Below are 23973 nucleotides of genomic sequence, written 5' to 3'. Positions count from 1 at the left end.
ATATACAGTACAAGTCAAGAAGTAACCTTTGAAACACTTATTGCATATCATATAAAGGATCGTAGTATTTGGGGATACATCAAATCCCAACGATGCCTCTGCTTTCCCACGGCCCTTGCAGTGACAGTAGTTTTAAAGAACATCTGTGCTCACAGGATGGGTCTATGTCCATCCGCCTCTGCACACAGCATGTTGATCTGGTTCTAGGACAGCTCTGGGAAATAGCCAAGGGATTTCCTGGAAATTTGGCCTTCTCATGAAGGCTTGTCCAAGGAATACTTAGAAGAATTTTTGCGACCCTAACGTATTTTAGTACCTTATCCTTGCTGGTCACCCACTTCCATGCCTTGTACCTCACGAGTCCACAAAAGGAGCGGGGAAAAAACAAGTAATCTACCCTACAAACAGGATGTCCTAGGACCAGAAATGGAACAGCCCAGGGACCACTTGTAGAGCTGTGACCACTGTGAATTTCAATCAAGCCCACAGTTCAGTGAAGACCATTGGATTATTTTCACTTTTCTTTGAAGTGTACAAAATAAAGAACAAAACAACCTTTACTAAGTAGCCCTGGCCTTGAAGACAGGTTACATTTTTGAAAAACATTTTCCACATCAAAATGATCTAACACTTTTGAAAGATATAACATCATGACAATCCAAGATTTGAATGTGAATTTTTATAAGAATGATACTTTAAAACCGTATTTAATAAGCTGTCACTGATATGAAAGTACTCTGCGTGCTATGTTTCTTACTGATGTGTAGTATACCTCATGTCTTAGATAGAGTTCAGCATGTTCATTAATAAAAGAGGTTTGGCTGTTATTATTGGAAGGAAGGAAAAAGCTCATTGGGCAATGTACATGGTTGTAGTTTGCATAAAATTTGTATAATAATAAATGAATTGATAGTATATTGTAAATATGAATTGCAGAAAATTATGCCTTTTAAAGTTGAATCCCTGTAAGTCAAGCGCTGCCTATATATGAAGATTGTCAAACCATTTATTTTATATATGTATAAAATAAATATATATGAGTTATTAGAAGTAATTTATTTCCTCTTATAAGCTCTTGAAAATTTCATTTAGCCTTAGTGAATGGGCGCAAATTAGTGTATTTTTGGTCTGTGTGTGTGTGAGTGTGCATGTATGTGTGTGCGTTGACTTCCAAAGTGTAATTCTTTCTCGATGGTAGAATAGTCGCTTTAAGGATTCTTTCTTTCCTTTTTTTCCACAGTACAAAGTAGTCCCTACGAAGGGTAGTGTTTTTTTAACAGTCAGAATTACAAAATGTTTTCCCCTGGTTAATTCATTATAGAAAACTTGTTCTAATCAATTCACAAAGTACTGCTTATCGTGCATCTCTTTTCTAACAAACTTTCTTGTAAATGGTCTCCTGAAAAATCCATTTTTCTCCACTTTTGCCCTGGCTGGAGTACTTTGTGCATTCTTTTAAAACAAGATCAGTTTTGGGACTTAGGTAAGTTAAGACTGTTCTTTCTATTTTACTGAAATGTTTACCATAAAGTTAAACAAACCCAAAACTGTCTGTTTGCAGTTATTTCCTTTAAATGTTATTATTTACCCATCTCTACTTCTATATGTTTTTTCCTAATCCTCTTTCTTATTTCTCCCCTTTCTCCTGTGTTTGAGCACCATTGATCCTCAACAAATTACACTGCCTATTTTATAAATCTAGTAAAAATTCCCATTTGTTCCAATATTCAGTCACTTTATTAAAGAATGTTAGGGTAGGTAAGTACAGCTATGTCTAAATATAGTGCCTTAATATTTTTTCCAAAACATAAAATTTATGCAAAGGGAACATTTAGAAGCATTCTTTCAAAAGTCGTGCAGATTCTTTCTAGAACAAGAAAGAACTCAGCATACTCTCCACATGTCTGGAATACTACTTGGAAATATTTTTTCTGACAGAAAGAAACCGTTCCTGCTTGGAGAATTTTAGGTTGCACGGAGTCAACTTTAAAAAAATATATTAAAATTTCAAATCCAATTTTCCCCTCTGTTCAGAATATATTTTTATATGCAATTTTATGTGCATACTGTATTTTCACATAATTTTGAAAGTGTAAGTAAGAACTCATTTCTTTATTAGCTGGCTGGCAGAAAATTAAATTCTCATACAGCTTCTCTTTTTTCTTTTTTTTTTTTTTAAATGGTGATGCTGTGTTGTGCTTTCAAAATAAGTTGCCAGTGGTATCAGGAAAACTTTTTAAGAGCTAAGGAATTTTTTTCCTTGGAAATTGCGAATTAATATCTTATATTAGCTTCCATGGTTTCATTAGGTACTTTGAGTTTCTATTTTTGTTTTTAGCTTGAGATGTGCTGAAAGATTTATCTATGGCATTTTTACATTTTTTTTACATTATGTGAGAGCAACTTTGAACCTGTAACATTCCAGAGATGAATTTTCTATTAGTTTATTCAAAAGCCTTTATCCTCCTTTAAATACAAAATTAGCATATGTATGGTTGGTTAATATAATCCATGATAATTTTCATATTTCTGTAGTAATTGGTTTTTTCCTGACATTGCTTTATGAGATGAATATAGAAGCTGACTTATCTCACCTCTTCAGGTCTCAGTAACTTTTACAGTTCTTATTGACATTTCTTCTCAGTTTAAACCTCCTTCCAAGATTTTTCCTTGTTTGTCTTTTGGTTGCTCTTAATTATACTCCATTGGTTTTGGGATAATTTATGATTGGCATATTAGGGTAACATCATTTCAATAATAATTTTTGTATAAAGATTGTCACTACATAATTTTTGTTTACTTTTTGGTGGCTACTTAGGATAGGGATTGAACCCTGGTCCTCGGTGTTATCAGCACCACACACTAGCCAACTGAGTTAACTGGCCAGCCTGTTAACTACATAATCTTTACATGTCTGTTATGATTTGTAGCATTATAAGAGCATTGGCACCGTATTCAAAATGTTTATTTTAGTGGAAATTGTCAGTGTTCTGTTGTCAGGAACCTAACATTGTATAACAATTTCCAGCTGCTTAGTTTTTATTAATGTCTATGTAAGTTTTAAAAATCTTCTTAAAAAGTTCATTTATAGTAAAAGCTTTTTTTCCTTGTGATTATTGTACCTATTGAACTAGTTAAATATTTGCTTGGTCAAATTCATCTGATTTTTAAGATGCAAAAAGTAACTTTTACACAATGCTTTTTTTTTGGCAATTCTCCCAATTAAAAAAAAAAATGAAATTCACATTTTAGTATATTTTAGATGAGAAAAAGAATTTAAATGTTTGTTTGTATCTCTTTGAAGAAATTAAGCAGTTTTCTTGACTGTGATTGCATCGAATAAATGTATTTCTTTTAAAATTAGGAAGTTTAGAGTTGATTCTTCTATTAATCTCTAATTTTGGGGGTGCCTGTGACCAATATTGCTTTGTAATGATTCAAGAAAATTTCACTAAGACTTCTTTTCCCATGCTACAAATATATATAAGATTTAAACATACTAAAATCTTATGTAAACATTAAAAATGCATAATATCTGCTGTTTTATTAATGTTATTATTAATAACATAACCAGCTCGGTTAAAGAGATGTAATCAAAGATTGAAACTGTTCCATTTGAAAAATTGCAGGTGGTCACATAATACTATTTATTTTCTTTGAGTTAGCAGAAGCCAAATCCCACTTCTCTCTTGTTCACATGTGGGATTTCTGAGACTGTTAGTATAGGTGGTGAGTTTCCTTGACGCTGTTTGAGGGCCTTATGTGTTAATGGGCAAGTTTGTTCATAAAATGATCGTGTCTTTCTTATAAAATGCCATCTTAAAAAGATCAAAGTTTTATGAAAAAGTGAGATCATTAAAATTATAAATATTTACATTATACGTTTACAGTGAAGTTACTTATTTGGGGGAGCCAAAGAATATGATGATTTGTGATTTTAAAAAAGATTTTACATCAACTATTAGTTTGGTTAAAAGTTTTAAATCCTGCATACTTCTCTTTTTTCATCTTCACTTCTTAGGTGAGACTGCTGGTTCTCTGTCTCCTTTGATCCTTGTTCTTTAATTCTTTTACTGTATTCTCATTTTTGATAGTTATCTGTTGTTTTTTGTTTTTGTTATATTTGAGTTTATTGGCTATTCCTAACTATTGCACACATACAAACTTGGTCTATACCATATAATCACCTAAAAATATAGAAAGTTAGAACATGCCTCTGACATAATCAAAATGTACTTTGTGTTATATGTTGATTTAACCACACAGATAGATCTGCCAGTACTGGAGTTTATTTGTTCATGTATTATGAACTCTGTGTTTTTGCATTTTCTTTTTCAAATTATAAAATTGTATAACTTTTTTCAAATTATAAAATTGTATAACATTATAGAAAGTTTGAAAATGGACCGAATAATTGCCCACAGCCCTCTCTACCTAAAATAACCTCTGTTTTCTAATAAATTTGCTTCTATATTTCTGTATCCATATTATTATATGAGTAAAAAAGTGAAACTCATAGTGTGTGATTATTGTATTCTGTCCAGTTTTTTCCATTTATTATATCAAATGCATTTCTATGGTGCTGTATAGTTTCATAATTATAATTTTAATGGTTTCAGCCCCATTTCTATGAGATGTTTTGTAGTTTAATCATTTCCATACATCTGCATATTTTGGTGGCTTCTAAGATTTTTACTGTTAAAAATATCACAAACATTTGAAATTATAGGATAGAGAAGTATAATATTTACAATATGAAGCTTATTTTAATAACGAATTATTCTTAATTTACATATGTAATTATTAAGATTAATACTCTTTTGATGAATGGTATTGTACAAATGCAGCGTAGTGAAATAGTTTTGACCAGATGTCACTACTGATCGAATCACAACTGCTTGAGTTTAATTTTTTACTTAAGAGAAATGTTAAAGTCGAATCAGACTGATTAGAAGACTTGCAGAAAATCTTGGTTTCTAGTCATGGTCCTGCATTGTGAAAACACCTTAAATTACAAGTACTTAAGAATAATTTTTGTGTCCCCTGGCAGATTGGGATCTTCTTGAGGCCAGTGACACTGTCTATATTTTTGTATTTTGTACATCATCTTGAATAAAGAGAGGTTTAAAAATGTAATTGTTTTAGAAAAAATGTCTTCAACCAGGAAAAAAGTTTATATATTTAACCCCTAAATTAAACTGCTGCTCCTCTTTGATAATTTTTTCCTATTAGATTATTTCATAAAGTAACAGTAGGCTCTGTTTTTTTGTGTGTTTGTTATGCAACTATGTATGTAGGGTGACATTTCAGACTTTCTTCTTGACTTCATTTCATCATTTAATACTTGAACCAAAGCCTCTGCAAGCATTTTTTTATTACACTAAAAAATCTCCTTAAACTCATGGATTGTTATGCCTACCTCATAGGTTTCTGTGAGAATTAAATAAATTAGTCCACATAAAGCACGTTGACTAGTGCCTGTCATCTAGTAAGTTCTCAATCAATAACTACTGCTACAACTAATACTGTTGTTTTGGTATTGAAATTATTAATAAGAGAATGAGCTAAACTCAGACCAGGAATCATGTTTTTCTGTCATGACATAATAATAAACAATCTGATACTTCAGTAAAATACATGTATCAACATAAAGTAGTGAAAGGAATTGTTCAGTAAGTATTTCTGGGACCATTGGTTAATTATTTAGAAAAATATAAAGTTACAGCCATACTTCACAAGCTTGATCTCATGATTACATCTGAGTAATTCCAGATGGGATAAAAAAAAAAATTGAGTGCAGTGCCATGCAACCCATTTTTTAAAACTTGAGAAAATATAGGAGTATAGGTATATATTTATCAGACCTAAGGATAGAAAAGTCATAAAAACAGTGGAAGAAATCATACAGGATAGAAATGTACAGATTCAAACACATAACATTTTAAATTTCTTGATGATAAGTGTTATAAGAAAAATTGAAAATTTTAAAAAGTCTTTGCAACAAATAGGACAAAGGGCTCATGACCTTATTAAAGACCTAATCAAAAGGTGATCAAAATGCCTTAACCAACAGTTTACAGAAGAAATAAGAAATGTGCATGAGGAATAAACATGAAAAAGATGTTCAACCCAATTAACAGTTAAAGTAACAGTGTGTATAGTTTTTCGCCTGTCAAATCATTAAAGATTTTAAAGAAGTGATTAGAAGTTCTTCTATGAGAGAATGGTGAAATGGACAGTTGTACTTACTGCTGCTGAAGGTGGACTGAAAACCATTTGGACAAGATCTAGCTTCTAGCAATTTATCCTCATGAAGTCATCAGTGACATGGAATAAACGCATGTGCAGGGATGTGTATAGCAGTCTTGTTGAAATAAAGAGCAAATAACAAGCAACTAAAACGTTGTCAGTGCAAAGAAATGATAAGTGTTTGTGGTGATGGATATGCTAATGACCCAGACTTGAATATCATGTATTGAAATATCACTCTGTACCCCATGAATATGTACAATTATTACATGCCAATTTAAAAATAATTTTTAAAAAAACCCCAAAACAAAATAGTTAAAAGACTTTTACTTTAAACAAAGCTGTACAGTTAAATGACAAATCAATAAGTTGTCATAAATTATTTCTACTGGAAAATATTAGATAAGCAGCAGTGTCTCCTTGTGATTAGGGCTGACCTGCAACTGCAGTCTTGCTCTGTAGTCACTCTCCTATTGTAATAAAGAAAATGCACGTCCCTTTCAAAAACACAAATCTCTAGCAGCTGTGGGTAAGCTCCCTGGAAAAAGCCTGTCCATAAAAATGTTGAGCCAATTATAAATTACGAAAATGTGAAATATAAGGAAAAATATATTTTGTGTAAAACTGTTTCCCTACTCTAAATTCCTTGTTAATGTTCTTTCCCCTTCCTTCTTTTTTTAAAGCCAGCTCTTGCTAAGACTTTTGCCCTGGAAATAGACTGAAGTAAATAGCTTCTAGGTTATTTATTTACATTTATTTTTAGAAAATTCTCTGTCTTTACTTTCAGTTTCAGTTCACATTTTTTGGTTTCCCTTTTAATAAAAGAGAACCACGTAAGATCTGCAGGCAAGAAATTATTAACTACCTTTTCCTGACATAGAATTTACTTTTTTAAGTGTAGACTTAATCAGGGTGTGCTAACACATCACTCATTATATTATTATTTTACTGAAGTTTGAAAATTACAGTCTGTGCAATTCCTGGAAGGACACACCAAGTGTGTTATCACCTCTGACTACCCATGGAAGACAGATTGTAAGAAAGTAGCCTGTTACCTATTTATTTCTCTCTCTCTCTTTTTTTTTTTTTTTGGTCTGAGAAAGAATCACAAATAGGTATGCTGGATTTTATACCATTTGTTATATCCTTTGTTCTGGCTATTTTATTGGTTGTTCTAGGTCAGGAATTTTTCTCGTTTTCTTACTCTGTGTATATGGGTATGCATGTGTATGTACATATGTATGTATATGTGTATGTATGTATATATGCATATGTGTGTATATGCATGGGTGTGTGTATATAAGATATGTGTGTATGTAAATATGGAACATATATGTATATGAGGGGTCTTCAAAAAGCTTATTGAATGACTCATAATGTCTTTTAATTCTGCTTTTCCATGAACTTTTTGAAGTCCCCTCTCGTATGTGGAGTAGTAAAAGATCATGATGGGTGAGGAAGGCAGAGGGAAGTATGCTCTTTAAATTTAAATATGGTAACAGAAATGCATTCCTAGAAAGAGAATCTTGAAAAGAAAAAATGAAAGAATGGTTAATACATACTAAACCAATTGTTTTTCAAATGCCTTACTACTTAATAAGGTACTTTTGGCATTTAAAATATTTAATGTGTTTGGTGATGGGGAGCAATAATCAGCCACAATGTATATCGACAAAATAAAATTTTTAAAAAAATAAATTAAAAAAAAATATTTAATGTATTTATATCTGGCTTTAAGTTTAATATTTTGTCTCTTTTATAACATTAGCCAATGAAGAACTTATTAAAGAGCCTCTTTATTGATTCTTCCCTTTCTTGCTAGACTCTGTGCTATGGGAATACAGGGGATATATGTTCCTGCCTTCAAGGAACTTAAAAGTAGTTGGAGACATAATCCAGCTAGCAAGTACAAGCACTTACCAAGTGCCAGGGACTGGGCCAAGTGCATTACATGAATTATCTAATCCTTCACCGCCCTGTGAGGTAGATAAAACTCCCCAAGCCACACAGCTGTAAGCCGATGGGGTAGCCTTGGTGCTGGCCCAGCCCACCCACCTCCAGCCTTTGCCTTCAATACTCAGTGACGTGCAGCTCCCGCAGAACCCATGTGGCAGCCTGATTGCCTTTTCTCCTTTGCTTTATAACATGGGGATGTTGGTCAAGGCACTGAAGCTTCATAACCTGTGCAAATTCCACTTGACTGGTAATCACTTCTGAAAAACTGGTGTGCATGAGTTCAGTGGGTGACTGTGACTCTGTGCCCAACAGGGAGGGAGCAGGCCAGGTGACCTACGAGTTCCTTCCAGCTCCAAGGCTTTCCTGGATGTGGCATTTTGTTCTTTCGTCTGCCTCTTAATATTTTAACTCTGCTGAAAATTTTAATTATGTCATGCTTTCTTTGTTGAAATTTACATTAAGGAGATGAAACAGGAATGATAATAGGGTTTTTGTTGCTGCCTTTTTTTAATTACTTCAACTTGGTAAACTTTTATCAAGCACCTATTCTGTCCCAAGCATTGCACAACTGACATTGCAAAATCATTCTATGAACACGGCACCCGTCTTTGATGTGCATCCTCACTTCATAAACCCGATTACTTTCTCTCTTTTCCTTATTATCTCTTTTTTGTTTATGATGAAGTGAAAACTGCAGTGAATTGCGAAGACTCAATGAAGTAATTCAGAATTTAGCTGTGATTAGCTAGTCATGAATTTTCCAGGTTTTCACTTTTGGACTTTATTTGCTTTGGATGTTATATCCATTCCTTTGCCAAAAGTTTATAGTGACTTGAGGAAAACCCTCACTCCATACACGGAGTAATTGTGGAGGAATTTGTAGTTCTACCTGTTTATCCTATAATTGCCTCCCATGAGGCAGGAGCCGTGGGAACCTGACACTAGAACACTGTGAAATACCCGCATTCTGACTTTTCTCGTTAGAATAGCTAATGTGTAAGTTTTGTGCTAAACCAGGAGCTCTGTTATATTACAATTCCAATGTGGGCCAGCAGTCACAAGTGACAGAGTTGGGGTGGGGGGGTGGGATAAATAAATTCTGCCAGCTGGGAAGAGACCCTTTTCTGAGAACTACTGCACCACACCTGGGGAGTAGTTGTGAGGATCTGAGCTACGTCTGGTGTCGTGTTGTGAAAACTCTGAAGACTGCAACAGAGGGATCCTTTTCCTGCGTTCTCGTGAATCTTTCCCAGTGTCCTAGAAAACAAGAGGAACAAAGTAACGTACAACTTTTCCTCTGGCCCTTTACATAGAAGTTTGAATTCTCTCTGCACATGTGAGTTTAGAATTCCCATGTCTTTCCCTCATTCTAGGACCAGGGGGCCACATCTCCCCCTTTGCTCCCCTTGGGTCTTACGTCTTTTCATGAGACGCCAGTGCATTTCAATACTGGTCCTGTTCACTTCTTCCCTTTACCTTTGTAAGGGAGCTTTAGAGCAGCCATCTTCCTTGTTTCAAATCATTTATAAATTATCTTTTCCCTCAGATAACCCAAGTATCTCATCGAAATCTTGGAGGGCCATAGAAATATATAATCAGATGAACTTGTATCTCTCCATTCTTAATATTTTGATAAATTTTTATTAAGCTTTGAACCTATAAGGTGAGTCATATAACTCCATGTGTGGTCATTGATAATTATTTTTTGATATTCCCTTTATTGTCAATCCTATTAATTTTTTAAACCCAGTGGTAATAATTATTTACTTTCTTTATGCAGTATTCTCTAAAATTCACATACCAGGGTACTTCAAAAAGTTCATGGCAAAATAGAATTAGAAGAGAATATGAATCTTTCCATGAACTTCTTAAAGATCCCTCATAGATCAGTTATTATACTTTTGCATATTGTTACAAAATACCTCTATAAAGTTTTCTACTTATCAAATTTGATCAATGTTCCTTTTAAAGGGAATATGTTTTTATACATTTTAAAATATACTTGCACTTTATTTTGTACTATGAAGCTGATGTAGAATGTAGGGAGTTTTAATAAGCAGACTGTTTTAAAGTCTAGATTTTGAGAGAGCCTAAAGGTTGGTTAGGTAGAGAATTGATTGCACTTCTTACTGAATTCTTGAATGGTGTGTGTGATAATCATTACTCTTCTAGAGAGGAAATAAAACCAGAATGACCCAACAGCATGAAGAGCAAGCAGGATGAAATGGGAGTTGACTGAGAAAAGGAACTTTAGCCTAAACTTTTTAAGCCCACATGTTAAACGCTAGCAGTGAGCTGGAGAGGGCTCTTTAAGCAGACGTGAAGTCTACTTAAGTATTTAAGAAATTATTTTAGTGAAACGTGATATGGCTTATTGATGAGACTACACGACTGAGGCTGTGAAACTTATTTTTTAATTTCGTATGCTTTAAATCATAAAAGTGTAGAATTTCTATTGCAGAAAAAGAACCCAAGGGTTGGTCATCTACTCCATCCCCCTGGAGTCCCAGTAAAATTAAATGACTTGCTCAGGACCCAGCAATCATTGACCGAGCCTGGTTCTATCAGCCTGAGTTGTGCATAGGCATATTTAACACAACACTCCTAATTTAGTTTTCTTTTTATTTAAAAATAGATGTTGTCTGTGCCACAGTTGTGTTCTCAGGTTATACTTAGAATATAATATAAAATTTCAGGGCCGAGCCCATGGCGCACTCGGGAGAGTGCGGCGCTGGGAGCGCGGAGACGCTCCCGCCGCGGGTTCGGATCCTGTATAGGACTGGCCGGTGCACTCACTGGCTGAGTGCCGGTCATGAAAAAGACAAAAAAAATAAAAAATAAAAAAATAATAAAATAAAATAAAATTTCAAAATATTTTTGAGTGAGAGAATTTGTAATTTATGTTTATAACGTTTTTATGGTGTTTTAACTTTTTCTTATCAAATGTGTTCACCAGTCAGTCCATGATAAATTATTTTTTATAATTTCTGACTTACTTTTCTTTATTATAAAGTTAGTTTACTCAGTGATTTCTGAAATGAGCTCTTCATGATTTAGAACCAAATAAAATGTGCATTATCATAACCACATAAAAATGTTAAACAATTTCCTTATAAATTATTGACTTATTGAATTGTGTAGCACCTATTTTTTTCTCTTACTAAATGTACTTGTAACAGTACCATGGTGCATAAAATCTGACTCACCTTTGAGGTTTTTTATTATTGTTTTTTGGGTTTTTTTCTTAATTTTCTTTTTCGGTTCTTATTCCTAAAAATATATATTTTTTGTATTTGCAGCTGGTTTTAGAAGAAGTTTTCGTCTCAGTAGAAAAGATAAGAAAACAAATAAATCCATGTATGAATGCAAGAAGAGTGATCAATATGATACAGCCGACGTACCCACCTATGAAGAAGTGACACCATATCGGCGACAAACTAATGAGAAATACAGACTCGTTGTCTTGGTTGGTAAGTGTATGCTTTTGTGTGTAATTCTGAGGAAATAAGTAAAGTAGTAAGAATTTAACTTCAAAGCACATCATACTTGGAGTTTTCAAGCTAAAAATCCCCTCATCTTGAACGCTTTTTGTCTGGTCTCCAGAATGAAATCTTTAGTCATTTGTAGTTTATGATACTCAGAGACATTTAAGAATCGTATTGGTATTTTAGTGGAACCTCTGTAGGAGAGAGTATAACAAAAACCACTGCAATGTGTTAAGCATAGCAGGGTTTCTTAATCTGTTTTGTGTTGCTGTAACAGAATACCTGAGACTAAGTAATTTATCAACAATAGGAATTTATTTGGCTTGTGGTTCTGGAGGCGGGGAAGTCCAAGAGCATGGTGCTGGCATCTGGTGAGGGCTTTCATGCTATGTCATCCCATGGCAGATTAGCAGAAAAGCAAGAGAGCATGAGGGGCCCAAATTTGCTTTTCTAACAAGCCCACTGTCAGATAACTAACCCACTCTCATGATAATAGTATTAATCTATTCATGAGGGCAGAGCCCTCAAGACCTAAGACTTCTTATTAGGTCCCACCTCCCACTGTTGCATTGGATATTAAGTTTCCCACACATGAACTTTGGGGGACACATTCAAACCATAGCATAAGACAACTAAATAATAGAAATGAATTTTTTTTTAATATAATGTAGATTCCTTTCGATTCATTTTGAGGCAGCAGCGTGGTATAAGCTTCCTATGACATTTGTACCTTTAGTGAAATAAACTATTGCAGCAGCATTCTGGGATATTTAAAACTGGAGAGTCAGTTAACAAAACTGCTTTAAAGTGGTTAGTATATAAATGCGCGTGTTTCCACAAATGTTGGTTGGTTTGACTCACATTAACTTTCTAGCTTGGATCTTGTGCAACCTTCACAAACGTGAGCAGTTAGAAGCTCACGTTGTTTCTTTAAAAATGTGATAAGAGGTATGTAAGCTCCCAGGGTCAAAGCCAATGACTTGGGGAAAGTTTTGGAATAGAGGAGCATGGTGTCTCTTGTTAATTGTTCTTTTATAAACTCAAGATGACAGTTATGGGGACAAGAATAAAGAGAAAAGCTGTAGAATCACCCTGTCTTAGTAAGATCGGATCCTTTGAAAGGTTACAACACGTGCTGTTAATTCAAACACGTGGTGAGTGACTCATGGGAAATGACACCGTTTCTCACATCTAATGGCACTGGAAGTGATCATTAGCAACATTAGATATTGATATTGTTGGCATTGTTTGGAAATACATATTCCTATACTTCAGAGGAATTCACAATTAGTAACATCCACATCTCCTAATCCATGTATATGGATCCTCCCCACACCGCACCTGGGAGACTGTTTTCATAGTTTTTATGTTTCACATAGAGCTTACAGTGTCCCAGCTTCCAGGCCTTGTAGAGTTGCACTGATGAGAGTACAAGCATTCCCGGGTGGCCAGAAATAAATCCTATTGTCCTGCATTGCGGCTACTTGAGACCTCCTGGTTGTCTCCTGCCCTGTTGTGCCTATCATGTCTCCTTCCTCAGCAACGCAGATCTCAGCAGCATCGCAGATCTCAGCAGCATCGCAGATCTCAGCAGCATTGCCCCCATCCCCAATGCCCCTTCTCCGCCAAGGAGAGAGCCGCATTGTAATAAAAGGGCAACGATGGTGTGATTTCTCACTTCCCCCGACATCCAGGTGACTCTCCCTGTCGCCTGGGGGTTATTATTATGACTCTGTAACTTTGAGCTTTCCCTAGGGGGTCTAAGTGAAAGAGGAAGGTAGAATCAGACATGAGAGCTAACCATAAAAACTCTTCCCTCCGGAGTGAGGAAAGGAAGACAGGCAAGGATAAACTATGAGTCTGAGTCGTCACCCAGGGGAGAATAAAAGAAAATCATAGTCAGAAGCAGCTAAAGATGGTTGATAGTTATGGAGAAGAAATAGTTAGTCCCCTTTCATAGTTTCTATTTATCTGTTAAGGACTTTACTTTTCCATCAATTTCAGGTGTGTTTACCTTTACCTCCTGAAGCTTAGTTAGGATGGATGCTTTGTCGTTTGAGATAATTCTAACATCCCACTGTCTTGGGTGTCTTGGGATTGGATCTGTTGATTGTGATTTTCCTTGAGTATTGGTCACCTCTCCTTGTTCTTTATATGTCTCACAATTTTGTTCTGTATACTGGATATTTTGAACATTATATTGTATAGATTTAAGGGTGTTATACTCCTCTAGAAAATGTTAAATTTTTTAGTAGACTATCACGCATGTGATACTGGGGTTGGCCAGAGACTTATGCAGGGGTTTAAATCTTAGTTCATTTCTCAGAGCCTTTCTTATGCTGCCCTGGATTCATTGCACTCGTGCACAGCCTAGGGATGAGCCCAGAACTTTGGTGATGTCTCACCCACCCTGGCCACTCCTCCACTGTGTGGCTCTGTGACAGGGACTCATCCTCTGGGCAAAGACCAAGAAGAGACAGAAAAATAAAATGGGAAACTTCATCCCCTTGGGAGCCACCTCTCCAGATCTGACTCCCGTCCACACTCTGCCTGCTTTTGTTTGCTTTTCACAGTGCTCAGATGGTTGCTTTTTATAGTGTCCAGGGGGTTAGTTGTATTCAGTGGGGAGATAGGCTCTAGTGGGCTTTCTTCACCCTAGTGGAGCTGGAACTCTTCAAGGTTTCAGCTTCTCTCACAGGTGAAACTTGGCCTCTCCTCGTTAATGTACCTTAATCAGCCTCCTCAAAATTGGGAAATTAACCCCAGCTCTCATGTGTTCTAGTCAGAGTTTCAAAGGGTCATCAAGACAGAAGAATATGACAGCATCATCCCAACTACGTTTTGAGGTAAAATAATGCTCCCAGAAATACGAGTATGTGTCACAATACTCCATCATCAGCCACAAACCATAGAGGGATCTGAGGCATTTTGGCTTCTGTTCCATATAAGTGCCGGTTGTCTACAGCTACGATTGTTGAACTAAAAATCATCTGGCCAAAATATTCAGTAAACAGGTTAATTTAATTGTATGCACCTCAGTTGTCTTGTCTCCCCTTTGACCTTTGGGGTCCTGGCAGTTGAATTCTGAACTAAATATGGACTCTGTTTATGGTCCAGGTGCCTTACTTTTCTAACACAAATTCCCTTCCTCTTCTCACTATATGTTTACATTTTCAACAGGATCCTAAAGCTTTCTTTTTTAGCCCTGTAATGTCAATCCCACTGCAGTGGCTGCTCTTTCTCTATCTCCTGTTTAGAATTCCTTAGGTTTTTAAGTCCTGATTCTCAGAGGAGATTTCCCCTTTATTTCCCAATAGGAGAATTGCCCTCAAGATAATCCTAAACTAGAGATGCTAAATGTTGATGAGTCTAAGTGGTCCAGTTAGTGAAGATCATATTTCCTTTGCCATGTGCTTCTGCCCTGCTAGTGTTTCCTCATTTGGAGTTTTCTGAGCCTTCAGCAAATAATTAATTGCATTACTTCAATGGCAACAAAAGTATCTCGTTTCTCTACTACTTAGGTCTCTCTACTAGTAAGCTCTCTATCATGTTACCCTAACCTCTGCTGTTCCCAACTCTTTTCAAACAGTCTCAACTGAGTTAAATTTTAACTTGTTTCTCAAGTGGGTCCTATGCTTCTCTGTGCTGGGTAATAACAATAGTTCAAGGCTACGCATATATTATTTCCTTCAGTCCTCATCATGACTGTGGGTTAGATCCTTTCATTATCCCCATTTTACAGATGAAGAAACATTGCAACACAGAAGTAAGGAACGTCCAAGATCCTGAAGCTACTAACTTGTGGAGCTGATTCAGACCCAGGCAGGTGGAGTCCAGAACCCTCTTTCTTATCTCGTTGTGGAATAGAGCTTACAATCTATGAAACTGGGGCTGTGCTGACACTCTGTGCTGGATCGAAGTATTACCTTACTTTCCTTTTTTCTCTTTGATTTAGGGCCCATTCATTCATTTTCTTGACAGATGTCTTCTCATTTTGTGAAAGTTTAGATCAAAGTCTACAAAAAGCATCCATTGTTTACCTGGATCCTGCCCACCTCCACTACATTGTGTTAGATGCTTCTGCCATAGGCCTCCCTCGTTCAGTTCAGCAGGCCTGCTGGACTCCCCTCTCTCTTCCCTACACATTAGTTCTACACTCTGCCTAGGCAGGGTTTGTATAGTACACGTCATTACTGCTTCACTGTTTCTCTCCTTATAATTCACCAATGGATTCCTAAGTATTCTAGGCTGATATTCCTGGTCTTTCCCTCCCAAATCTGTTCACATTTTCTGCAGCCACCTGGGATAATTCTCCCAGTCACCAGGAAAGGTTCTGTGCTTGATCTGTTGGTTCTGTCTTCAAAGTTCAGAGATTGCCTCTCAGTAGCTTTTGGATAGACAGAGGCAGCATTGGAGAATATGCACAGGGAGGAGCCCCTACCCTTCCCCTCTGACTTCCAGCCCAGGGAGGTCCAGGGCTTCTCAAACTTTAACATGCATTCCTATCACCTGGTGATCTAGTTAAGATGCAGTTTCTGATGCGGGAGCCTGGGGCAGGGCCAGAGAGTAGCATTTCTAACAAGTTTCTAGATGACGTTGATGCTGCCGGCCTGACTGATTAGGGAGTGCATTTGCTTTTCACCTCTGGCTACTGATTATGATGCAGATGTTGTAAGGTGCTAGCACTGTGCACACAGGGAGAAGCTTGTTTGAATGGGTTCTGTTGCCATTTCTTTCTTTGGTTGGTGGTTGTGAACTGGCTGCAATTTATTTTGATTTTCTTGACATCACATTTCAGTTTGTGCTTTCTCGTGCATGCATTGTAATGATGGTTTAAAAACATTTGGCTTTGTCTTAATCTGCTCTTCAGGATTTGTTAAGTCATATTTTATACTGGTTTGCCTGTTTTGATCAGTTGATGTATTATTATTATTAGCCTTTATTCTGAAATTCCTTTTTTTATTTAATTTTATTATTGTAAGATAGTTGAATGTACATATCTGTGGGGTACAGAGTTGAGTATCAGTACTTGTGAGTGTATTACTCAGCCATAAAAAAGAATGAAATATTGCCATTTGCAGCAACATGGATGAACTTAGAGAAAGTCATATTAAGTGCAATAAGCCAGGCATAGAAAGAGAAATACCATATGTTCGTTCTCATTCGTAAGTGGGAGCTAAAATAATAAACATATAAGTAAAAGAAAGAGAGATACAACATTCACAATAATACATTGAACTTTCAAAAGGACAACTGGAGTTACTTAGAAGTGGGAAGGGAGAGTGGAGGAAGGAATTGGTAAAGGGCCCTGAATAGCATTGACAGTATATATTCTGAAATTCCTCTAGAAAAAATAACTTTATTTGAAACTCTTTAGTCCCTAACACTTTATTTCCCTATCTTGCAATTGCTGGTATAATGCAGTATTTCTTAAGTTTGTAACGATTGCCTTATAACAGAACAGACTTAATGTAGAATATTAGTCTTATTCTTTCTGTCATGTTGGGTTACATATTACACTCAGGCAAATAGTAAATCCTGTGTCTGAATGAAAATTAGAGAAAGAAAATCATGTAAACATGTTATATTAATGCAAACTTCTTAGCAATATTTCTGTTAAAGGAAGGATTGATAAACCTACAAAAATAAAGAATGCTTGTACAGGTGGAGGCTTGGAAAATTTGCCCCCTGCTGCCACTGACTGATCATTAGAGAGTGGCCTTCCACCCCCACCCACACTGTGTCCTTCTGTGCAGCATGACATTCCACAGTGGAGTCTGGTGACAGCCAGGTTGTTTTATGTAACTGTCCTTCAAAAGTGTGTCTTATTATTCACTTTCTTCTTTATGTCCATTGCTCAGAAAACCTTTGTGCTTATATGTGTGACACACTCCAAGTATCAGATGTTTAGAGTTGATTGCCTGGAGAAATCCTCATCTGTTTATACCCTGTGAGGCAGGCTCTAGTACAGGAGGTAAGAAGCGCGGGCCTCTCGGGCACAATGGGCCTGTTCCAATCCTGTTCTGCCCTTCCGGATCCACGTGACGCCCGCATGGTTCAGATTCTGTCTGGACCTCAGTTTCTTCATCTCAAAGACAGAGATAGTAAGCACACCTGCCTACTAGGTTTGTTTTGAGGGTTAAACAAAACAGTTCACAAATACTAAACCAATTCTTGGCACTCGTAAGTCTCTAATAAAAAGTATTCCCTTTATAGTAACTAAGAATATTAATAAGATACACATGAATATTCAAATATGAGTACACTTCTGCTCATTTTTGGACCTCAGTGCTCACAACACTCACAAGTTAGGCTGTTTAGCAGCTTATCATCGAAAAGAGATAATCAAGCAGTGGGCACAAGTTTTGGAAATCAGGGATCGCTCCTGAATTAACTGTTTACTTTTCATGAGTGTAAAAAATCAAATACTTAGGAAATATTTCCTTGACTCGTAGGGTGTGTGTAGGAAGATGGAAAGAATATAAGTTTCTCAGTGCTCTGCAAGCCTGATGTGTTTTCAGACCCATTAGGAATAATGATATTTGCCTTGGAACTGTTAGGTAAATGTTGAGGGAGGTACAAAGTATTATTTTCTCTAAATTATTACCATAATGCTACATGATTTTTATTCTTGGATTTAACATTTAAGAAATAAAACTAGACGAGTTGTTACTATGGCAAAAATATGACAATGGAGAACTTTGAGCTTTGATCAGAATATTTAATTTTCGGCCGAGCTCGTGGCGCACTTGGTAGAGTGCTGCGCTGGGAGCGCTGCAACGCTCCCGGCCGCGGGTTCGGATCCCATATAGGAATGGCCAGTGCCAGCTCACTGGCTGAGTGCTGGTCACGAAAAAGACAAGAAAAAAAAAAAAAAAAGAATATTTAATTTTCTCTTCATTTTGTAAATGTATTATTCCGAAGCCATATTTTAGCCACTAAACCATCTCATTGACAGTTTTCTGTTAAATTCCCTTCCACGTTTAAAAAGTACAAGAGTACTTCCAAAAGTTCAAGGAAAAATTGAATTAAAATGTACTATGAATTCTTCCATGAACTTCTTGAAGACCGCTCATATGTTACAACCAAATGTCAGGCATTTAGTACATTTTCCCACATGACGAGTTTTATCTTTAGTGAAACCTGACTTTATAAAAAGTAAAGTAGTAAAGTTAAAGAATGCATGTGTGGTTGAGGGAGGGAGCGGGGAGAAAGCTTTGGTGTGAAGCCACAAAGTGTCTTAGTAGCTTTTTAAGCCAAAACAAGAGCAAAAATTCATCAGTGGATATTCACACAATTTTAGTTGTTCTGTCGGGTTATGAGGCATAAGAGGGAACTAACAATAAATGTTTCTGTATATTTCACATTTCTAGTTTAAGCATTAAGTACTATTCTGCCCTCCATAGCACTGAATCTCACATGCTGCCTAAACACCGCTTTGTAGAGCTAGTTTGAATCAATAGACGTTTATAAGACTGTCATCATTTTCCCATAAAACTGTGCATAACACAAAGTCTCCCACAAAAAGCATGGACAAAAGCAAGCACTCAAAACTATATGTGAATGTTAATATGTTTATTAGAATTCTCGTACCTTTTGTTGAACTTTGATTGAAGGTTTGTAGGAATTAGAGTGTCCTCTGGAAGATTTTATGTAGATAACTGTAAAACCAAAAGGTCATAATCAAATTTATAAGTGTGTGATGGATTTAAAATGATAATCCTTGTACATAAGAAGTAAATATGATCTTTATTAGAATCACAGTTTGCTTTTTATGCCCTTGGTCTATCTTAAATATTTATTCTCAGGCTTAATTTCTGGTCATGAAACACAATTCTGTTCATTCAGCTGATTTTTATGGAGTTCTGACTGTGCCAGGCTCTGTTCTGAGCACATGGCTCATTAATGAACAACACACACATTTTTGCTGTCATGCCATTTACATTCTAATGCAGAAGATTGACCTAAAGTATATGCATAATAAATTAGCCATAAATAATAAAAGTCACCTGTATAGTTGTTAGAAGTTGGTAACTGGGGCAGAAGAAAGTAAAAGTGGAGGAAGTTAAGGGGAATTGGGAGTTTGCAACAAGGACAGGATAGATTTTGAATCAGGAGGTCATAGGTCATAGGAGGACCTGAAAGGTCCCATTCTGAACAGACTCTGCAGTAAGGAAGTTACCCATGCCCTCTTCTACTTAGCTAAGACTCAAGGATGGTTTTATTTTGATCGTTTGATTTTATCATGCTCTTGTCATAGCTCTGAAATAGAGAGGAGATGAGAACTTATGTCAGTCTAGATAAGTCTAGAGGAAACAGCTGCTTTGGTAAAAATGATGCTCTTTCAACAAGCTTCTCACTCCCATTTAGTTTTCTTTTTTTCCTTTTCTTTGATATTAGCATGCAAATCAGTGCTTCCTGAATAACAGTTTTCTCCCATTATGGAAGTAACAGGGGAAAGGAAATTTCAACCTTTGTCAGTCTTGTTATGAACTGCTAAGTTGCTATACTTTTCAGATCGTTTGATTCCCAGGGAAGTTTAAATTTAGTTTTATAAACAGATTTGTCACTCCCAAACACAACAATCTAGCCACCCACTAGTATGATCGTTCTAACATTGTGGGTCAAATATAAGAGCATGGTTGAGGTTTTTTTTTTTTTAATGCCTAGAGCAACAAAGTAGTAATCCTACAGTATGATAAGTAGACTCTTTATAACACGTGACTGTTCCGAGGGATACCTAAAGATTTCATTTGATTTGTCTTGCAATAAATCAAATGAATAAGTATGTTTCTTCAGGTAACAAAGGCTATTTGGAAATTTATTGCAGACTCTAGTAATTGTGATATTTTTCTCTGGATAGTAAGAGTAACAAGGCTGGCCAATACCATAAAAATGTCTGCAGGGAAATGTGGAAAAATTCTCTTGTTAAGCAGTGCAGGTACCCCGGAGGTGAACACAAAGTAAAAGCCGCATCTGTGTCAGTAGCTTTCCACTCAATGTGCCATTTTTATTTTTGTGCCAAGATGTTCAGAGATCAATAACAAAAGTGAATAGTACTTGGTCAGAGCAACAAATGTCTCTCTAACATATAATTTAATATTGGACATAAATCCAAATATTAAGGATGGATTTTATCATTAATGCATTATGACTGTTACATGAGTATGTAGTGTGTTAAAACTAATTTGGCTAATTTCTACCTACCTGTATTTTTCTTTTTGTGGAGTTTGTTTCCCAACAGATTAACACTTCGGCACGATTGTTCTTTCATGTAAAAGGTACCCCCCATCTATATTTAAATTATTAAATTCAATTTGATACTCATCAGCCTTTAAAAAAACTACACCTAAATTCTTTGCTGAATGTTTGCAAATAAAAATTACTTTATGCTCATTCTCTGTAGACTGCATGTGTCTATATATATATATCTTTAATATATATATATATACACACACACATGCATATATATACCACATTCATAGATTTTAATGAAATTATTTTTACAATAGAAATACATTATTGCTGTTTTAGTAGATATTTATTCATTCACTCAGGGTCTGCACTGACATAAATAGTTGGTTGAAACTTCAAAGTACAGTGCCTTACACAGACTTCATGAATACGACCCCAAAAGCACGGGCAACTAAAGGAAAAATAAACAAATGGGATTATATCAAACTAAAAAGCTACTGCACAGCAAAAGAAACAATTAAAAGAGTTAAAAGACAACCAACAGAGTGGGAGAAAATATTTGCAAAATATATATCTGACAAAGGATTAATATCCAGAATATATAAGGAACTCAAACAACTTTACAAGAAGAAAACAAGCAACCCAATTAAAAAATGGGCAAAAGAGCTAAATAGGCATTTCTCTAAGGAAGATATCCAAATGGCCAACAGACATATGAAAAAATGCTCAACATCACTCAGCATCCGGGAAATGCAAATCAAAACCACATTGAGATACCATCTAACCCCAGTTAGGATGGCTAAAATCCAAAAGACTATGAACGATAAATGCTGGCGAGGTTGCGGAGAAAAAGGAACTCTCATCCATTGTTGGTGGGACTGCAAAATGGTGCAGCCTCTATGGAAAATGGTATGGAGGTTCCTCAAACAATTGCAGATAGATCTACCATATGACCCAGCTATCCCACTGTTGGGAATATACCCAGAGGAATGGAAATCATCAAGTCGAAGGTATACCTGTTCCCCAATGTTTATCGCAGCACTCTTTACAATAGCCAAGAGTTGGAACCAGCCCAAATGCCCATCATCAGATGAGTGGATACAGAAAATGTGGTACATCTACACAATGGAATACTACTCAGCTATAAAAACGAATGAAATACTGCCATTTGCAACAACATGGATGGACCTTGAGAGAATTATATTAAGTGAAACAAGTCAGGCACAGAAAGAGAAATACCATATGTTCTCACTTATTGGTGGGAGCTAAAAATTAATATATAAATTCACACACACACACACAAACCGGGGGGGGGGGGAGAAGATATAACAACCACAATTATTTGAAGTTGATACGACAAGCAAACAGAAAGGACAATGTTGGGGGGGAGGGGGGGAGGGAGAAGGGAGGGAGGTTTTGGTGATGGGGAGCAATAATCAGCCACAATGTATATCGACAAAATAAAATTAAAAAAAAAAAAAAAAAAGTACAGTGCCTTAGAACCTGGCCATGAACTATTTTTATTAGTATAGGAACATCATACTGATATTTTAAAGGATTTCTTCAGTGCACTTAGAGTTCCGAAGTGCTACTCTAGGCACTGGTTTTATTGCCTCAAAGCTTTCTCTACTCATTTAGCTTTTTTTGTTTTTTTGGTTGTATATGTCTGTTTCAGATTCAGAAAATAGATGTTTTGGGACCGTGTTTACAGAATGAATAACTTTTATGCATCAACTATCAAAAAATTTTGAAAGTATGCTGTGCTAGCATTCTAATAAAAACGTATTTCTTATTTAACATAAGCATTTAAACAAATTTGTGCAGTAAAAAGAAAATCTGAGCAAATAATGAAAAACCCAGTCTCTCATAATTACATGGGTAGTGAGGCAATAATGTCAACCAATTTAGGGGTCATTTGCGGAAGAGGTGTCTAGGTTCTCCTTATGTATAAATGAAAGCTGATTATTTGCATGTAAATTTTTTAACCTTTCTTTTTAAGATGAAAATAAAGGAATCTTTGCATGTCGTTGATCAACAGTAACTTTTTTTTAATGTAAAATTTTGAATAAAACTTTTTCCTTGACACTTTAAATGGGCTGTATTTCTTTGGCTAAAATGAATGAACCTTTTTAAAAAATCACACACAACACACTTGCCTACTCTACATAAGGAGTTACTAATTGAATACATAGAAAGCCAAATTATTTTTTTAAGTCACATATATTTTCTTTTGGCTTTTTTTTTTTTTTCTTTCTTTTTTTGGCAGTTGGCTGGTGAGGGGATCCAAACCCTTGACCTTGGTGTTATAATACCATGCTCTAACCAACTGAGCTAACTTGCCAATAAATAAAATAATACCAATAATAATAATAATAATAATGTACACTTAAAATTTTCTGAGAGTAAATCTTAAGTATTCTCACCACACCCCCCAAAATGATACCTATGTGAGATGATGGATATGTTCATTGTGTTAATCATTTCGCAATATATAAAAATATTAAAACATCTCATTGTACACCTTAAATATATACAATTTTTATCTGTCGGTCATGGCTCAATAAAGCTGAAAAAAAACATAAAAAGTAATTTAAAGTAGTATGTCTTTCTCTTTATCTTACTTATCCAATTGACACATTTTTTTTCAAGAACTTCAGCTGACAGGATTGATGCACATGGCTGTGTTCTTTCTTTCCAACATGATTTTGTAAATTCTGGTGAGATGTTTTTAAAATGAAGTAGATAAATACTACAATTCTAGTTGACTAAAAAACCTCCTTTTATTTTCTTTAAAAAGCTAGTAAGCACATAGATTTTAGTTCAGTGCCTGAATTCCCAATTAGTAAACTCCAAAATAATTCTTAATGTGCTTTTTTGGCTTATACTTACGTATCACCATTTGATTTTCCTTAGTCTGGAATCCAGAATTCTAACAGATATGCCCCAGTGCATGTTGCCTGGGCCTGGTATGCACACCATCTTAGACTTCTCAGAGCTTCCGCACAGAATGAGTTCTGAGGTCACCATATCTGACTTCTGCCACTTTTTGTAGCTAGAGTCTCTGCCTATGCCACAAGTACAGATAGTC

At 35.8% G+C, this 23973-nt stretch overlaps 1 protein-coding gene across 2 annotated transcripts in view; it reads left to right on the top strand.

Moving 5' to 3' along the window:
• The window catches only part of MPP7 (MAGUK p55 scaffold protein 7), a 226494-nt gene that overhangs the window by 178238 nt on the left and 24283 nt on the right, over positions 1-23973 (top strand). For both annotated transcript variants that reach the window (XR_010023832.1, XM_063099009.1), the window contains exon 12: positions 11505-11675. Coding sequence is in view for 1 of the 2 variants with exons in the window: in XM_063099009.1 (XP_062955079.1) it covers positions 11505-11675 (171 nt within the window). In the remaining variant the exon portion in view is untranslated. The remainder of the gene's footprint in view (positions 1-11504; positions 11676-23973) is intronic.

Source organism: Cynocephalus volans, chromosome 6 (genome assembly GCF_027409185.1).
Source record: "Cynocephalus volans isolate mCynVol1 chromosome 6, mCynVol1.pri, whole genome shotgun sequence".
NCBI classification, from domain to species: Eukaryota; Metazoa; Chordata; class Mammalia; order Dermoptera; family Cynocephalidae; genus Cynocephalus; species Cynocephalus volans.
Note: the sequence above shows the minus strand (reverse complement) of the source record. Positions and strands in the feature narration are given on the sequence as shown.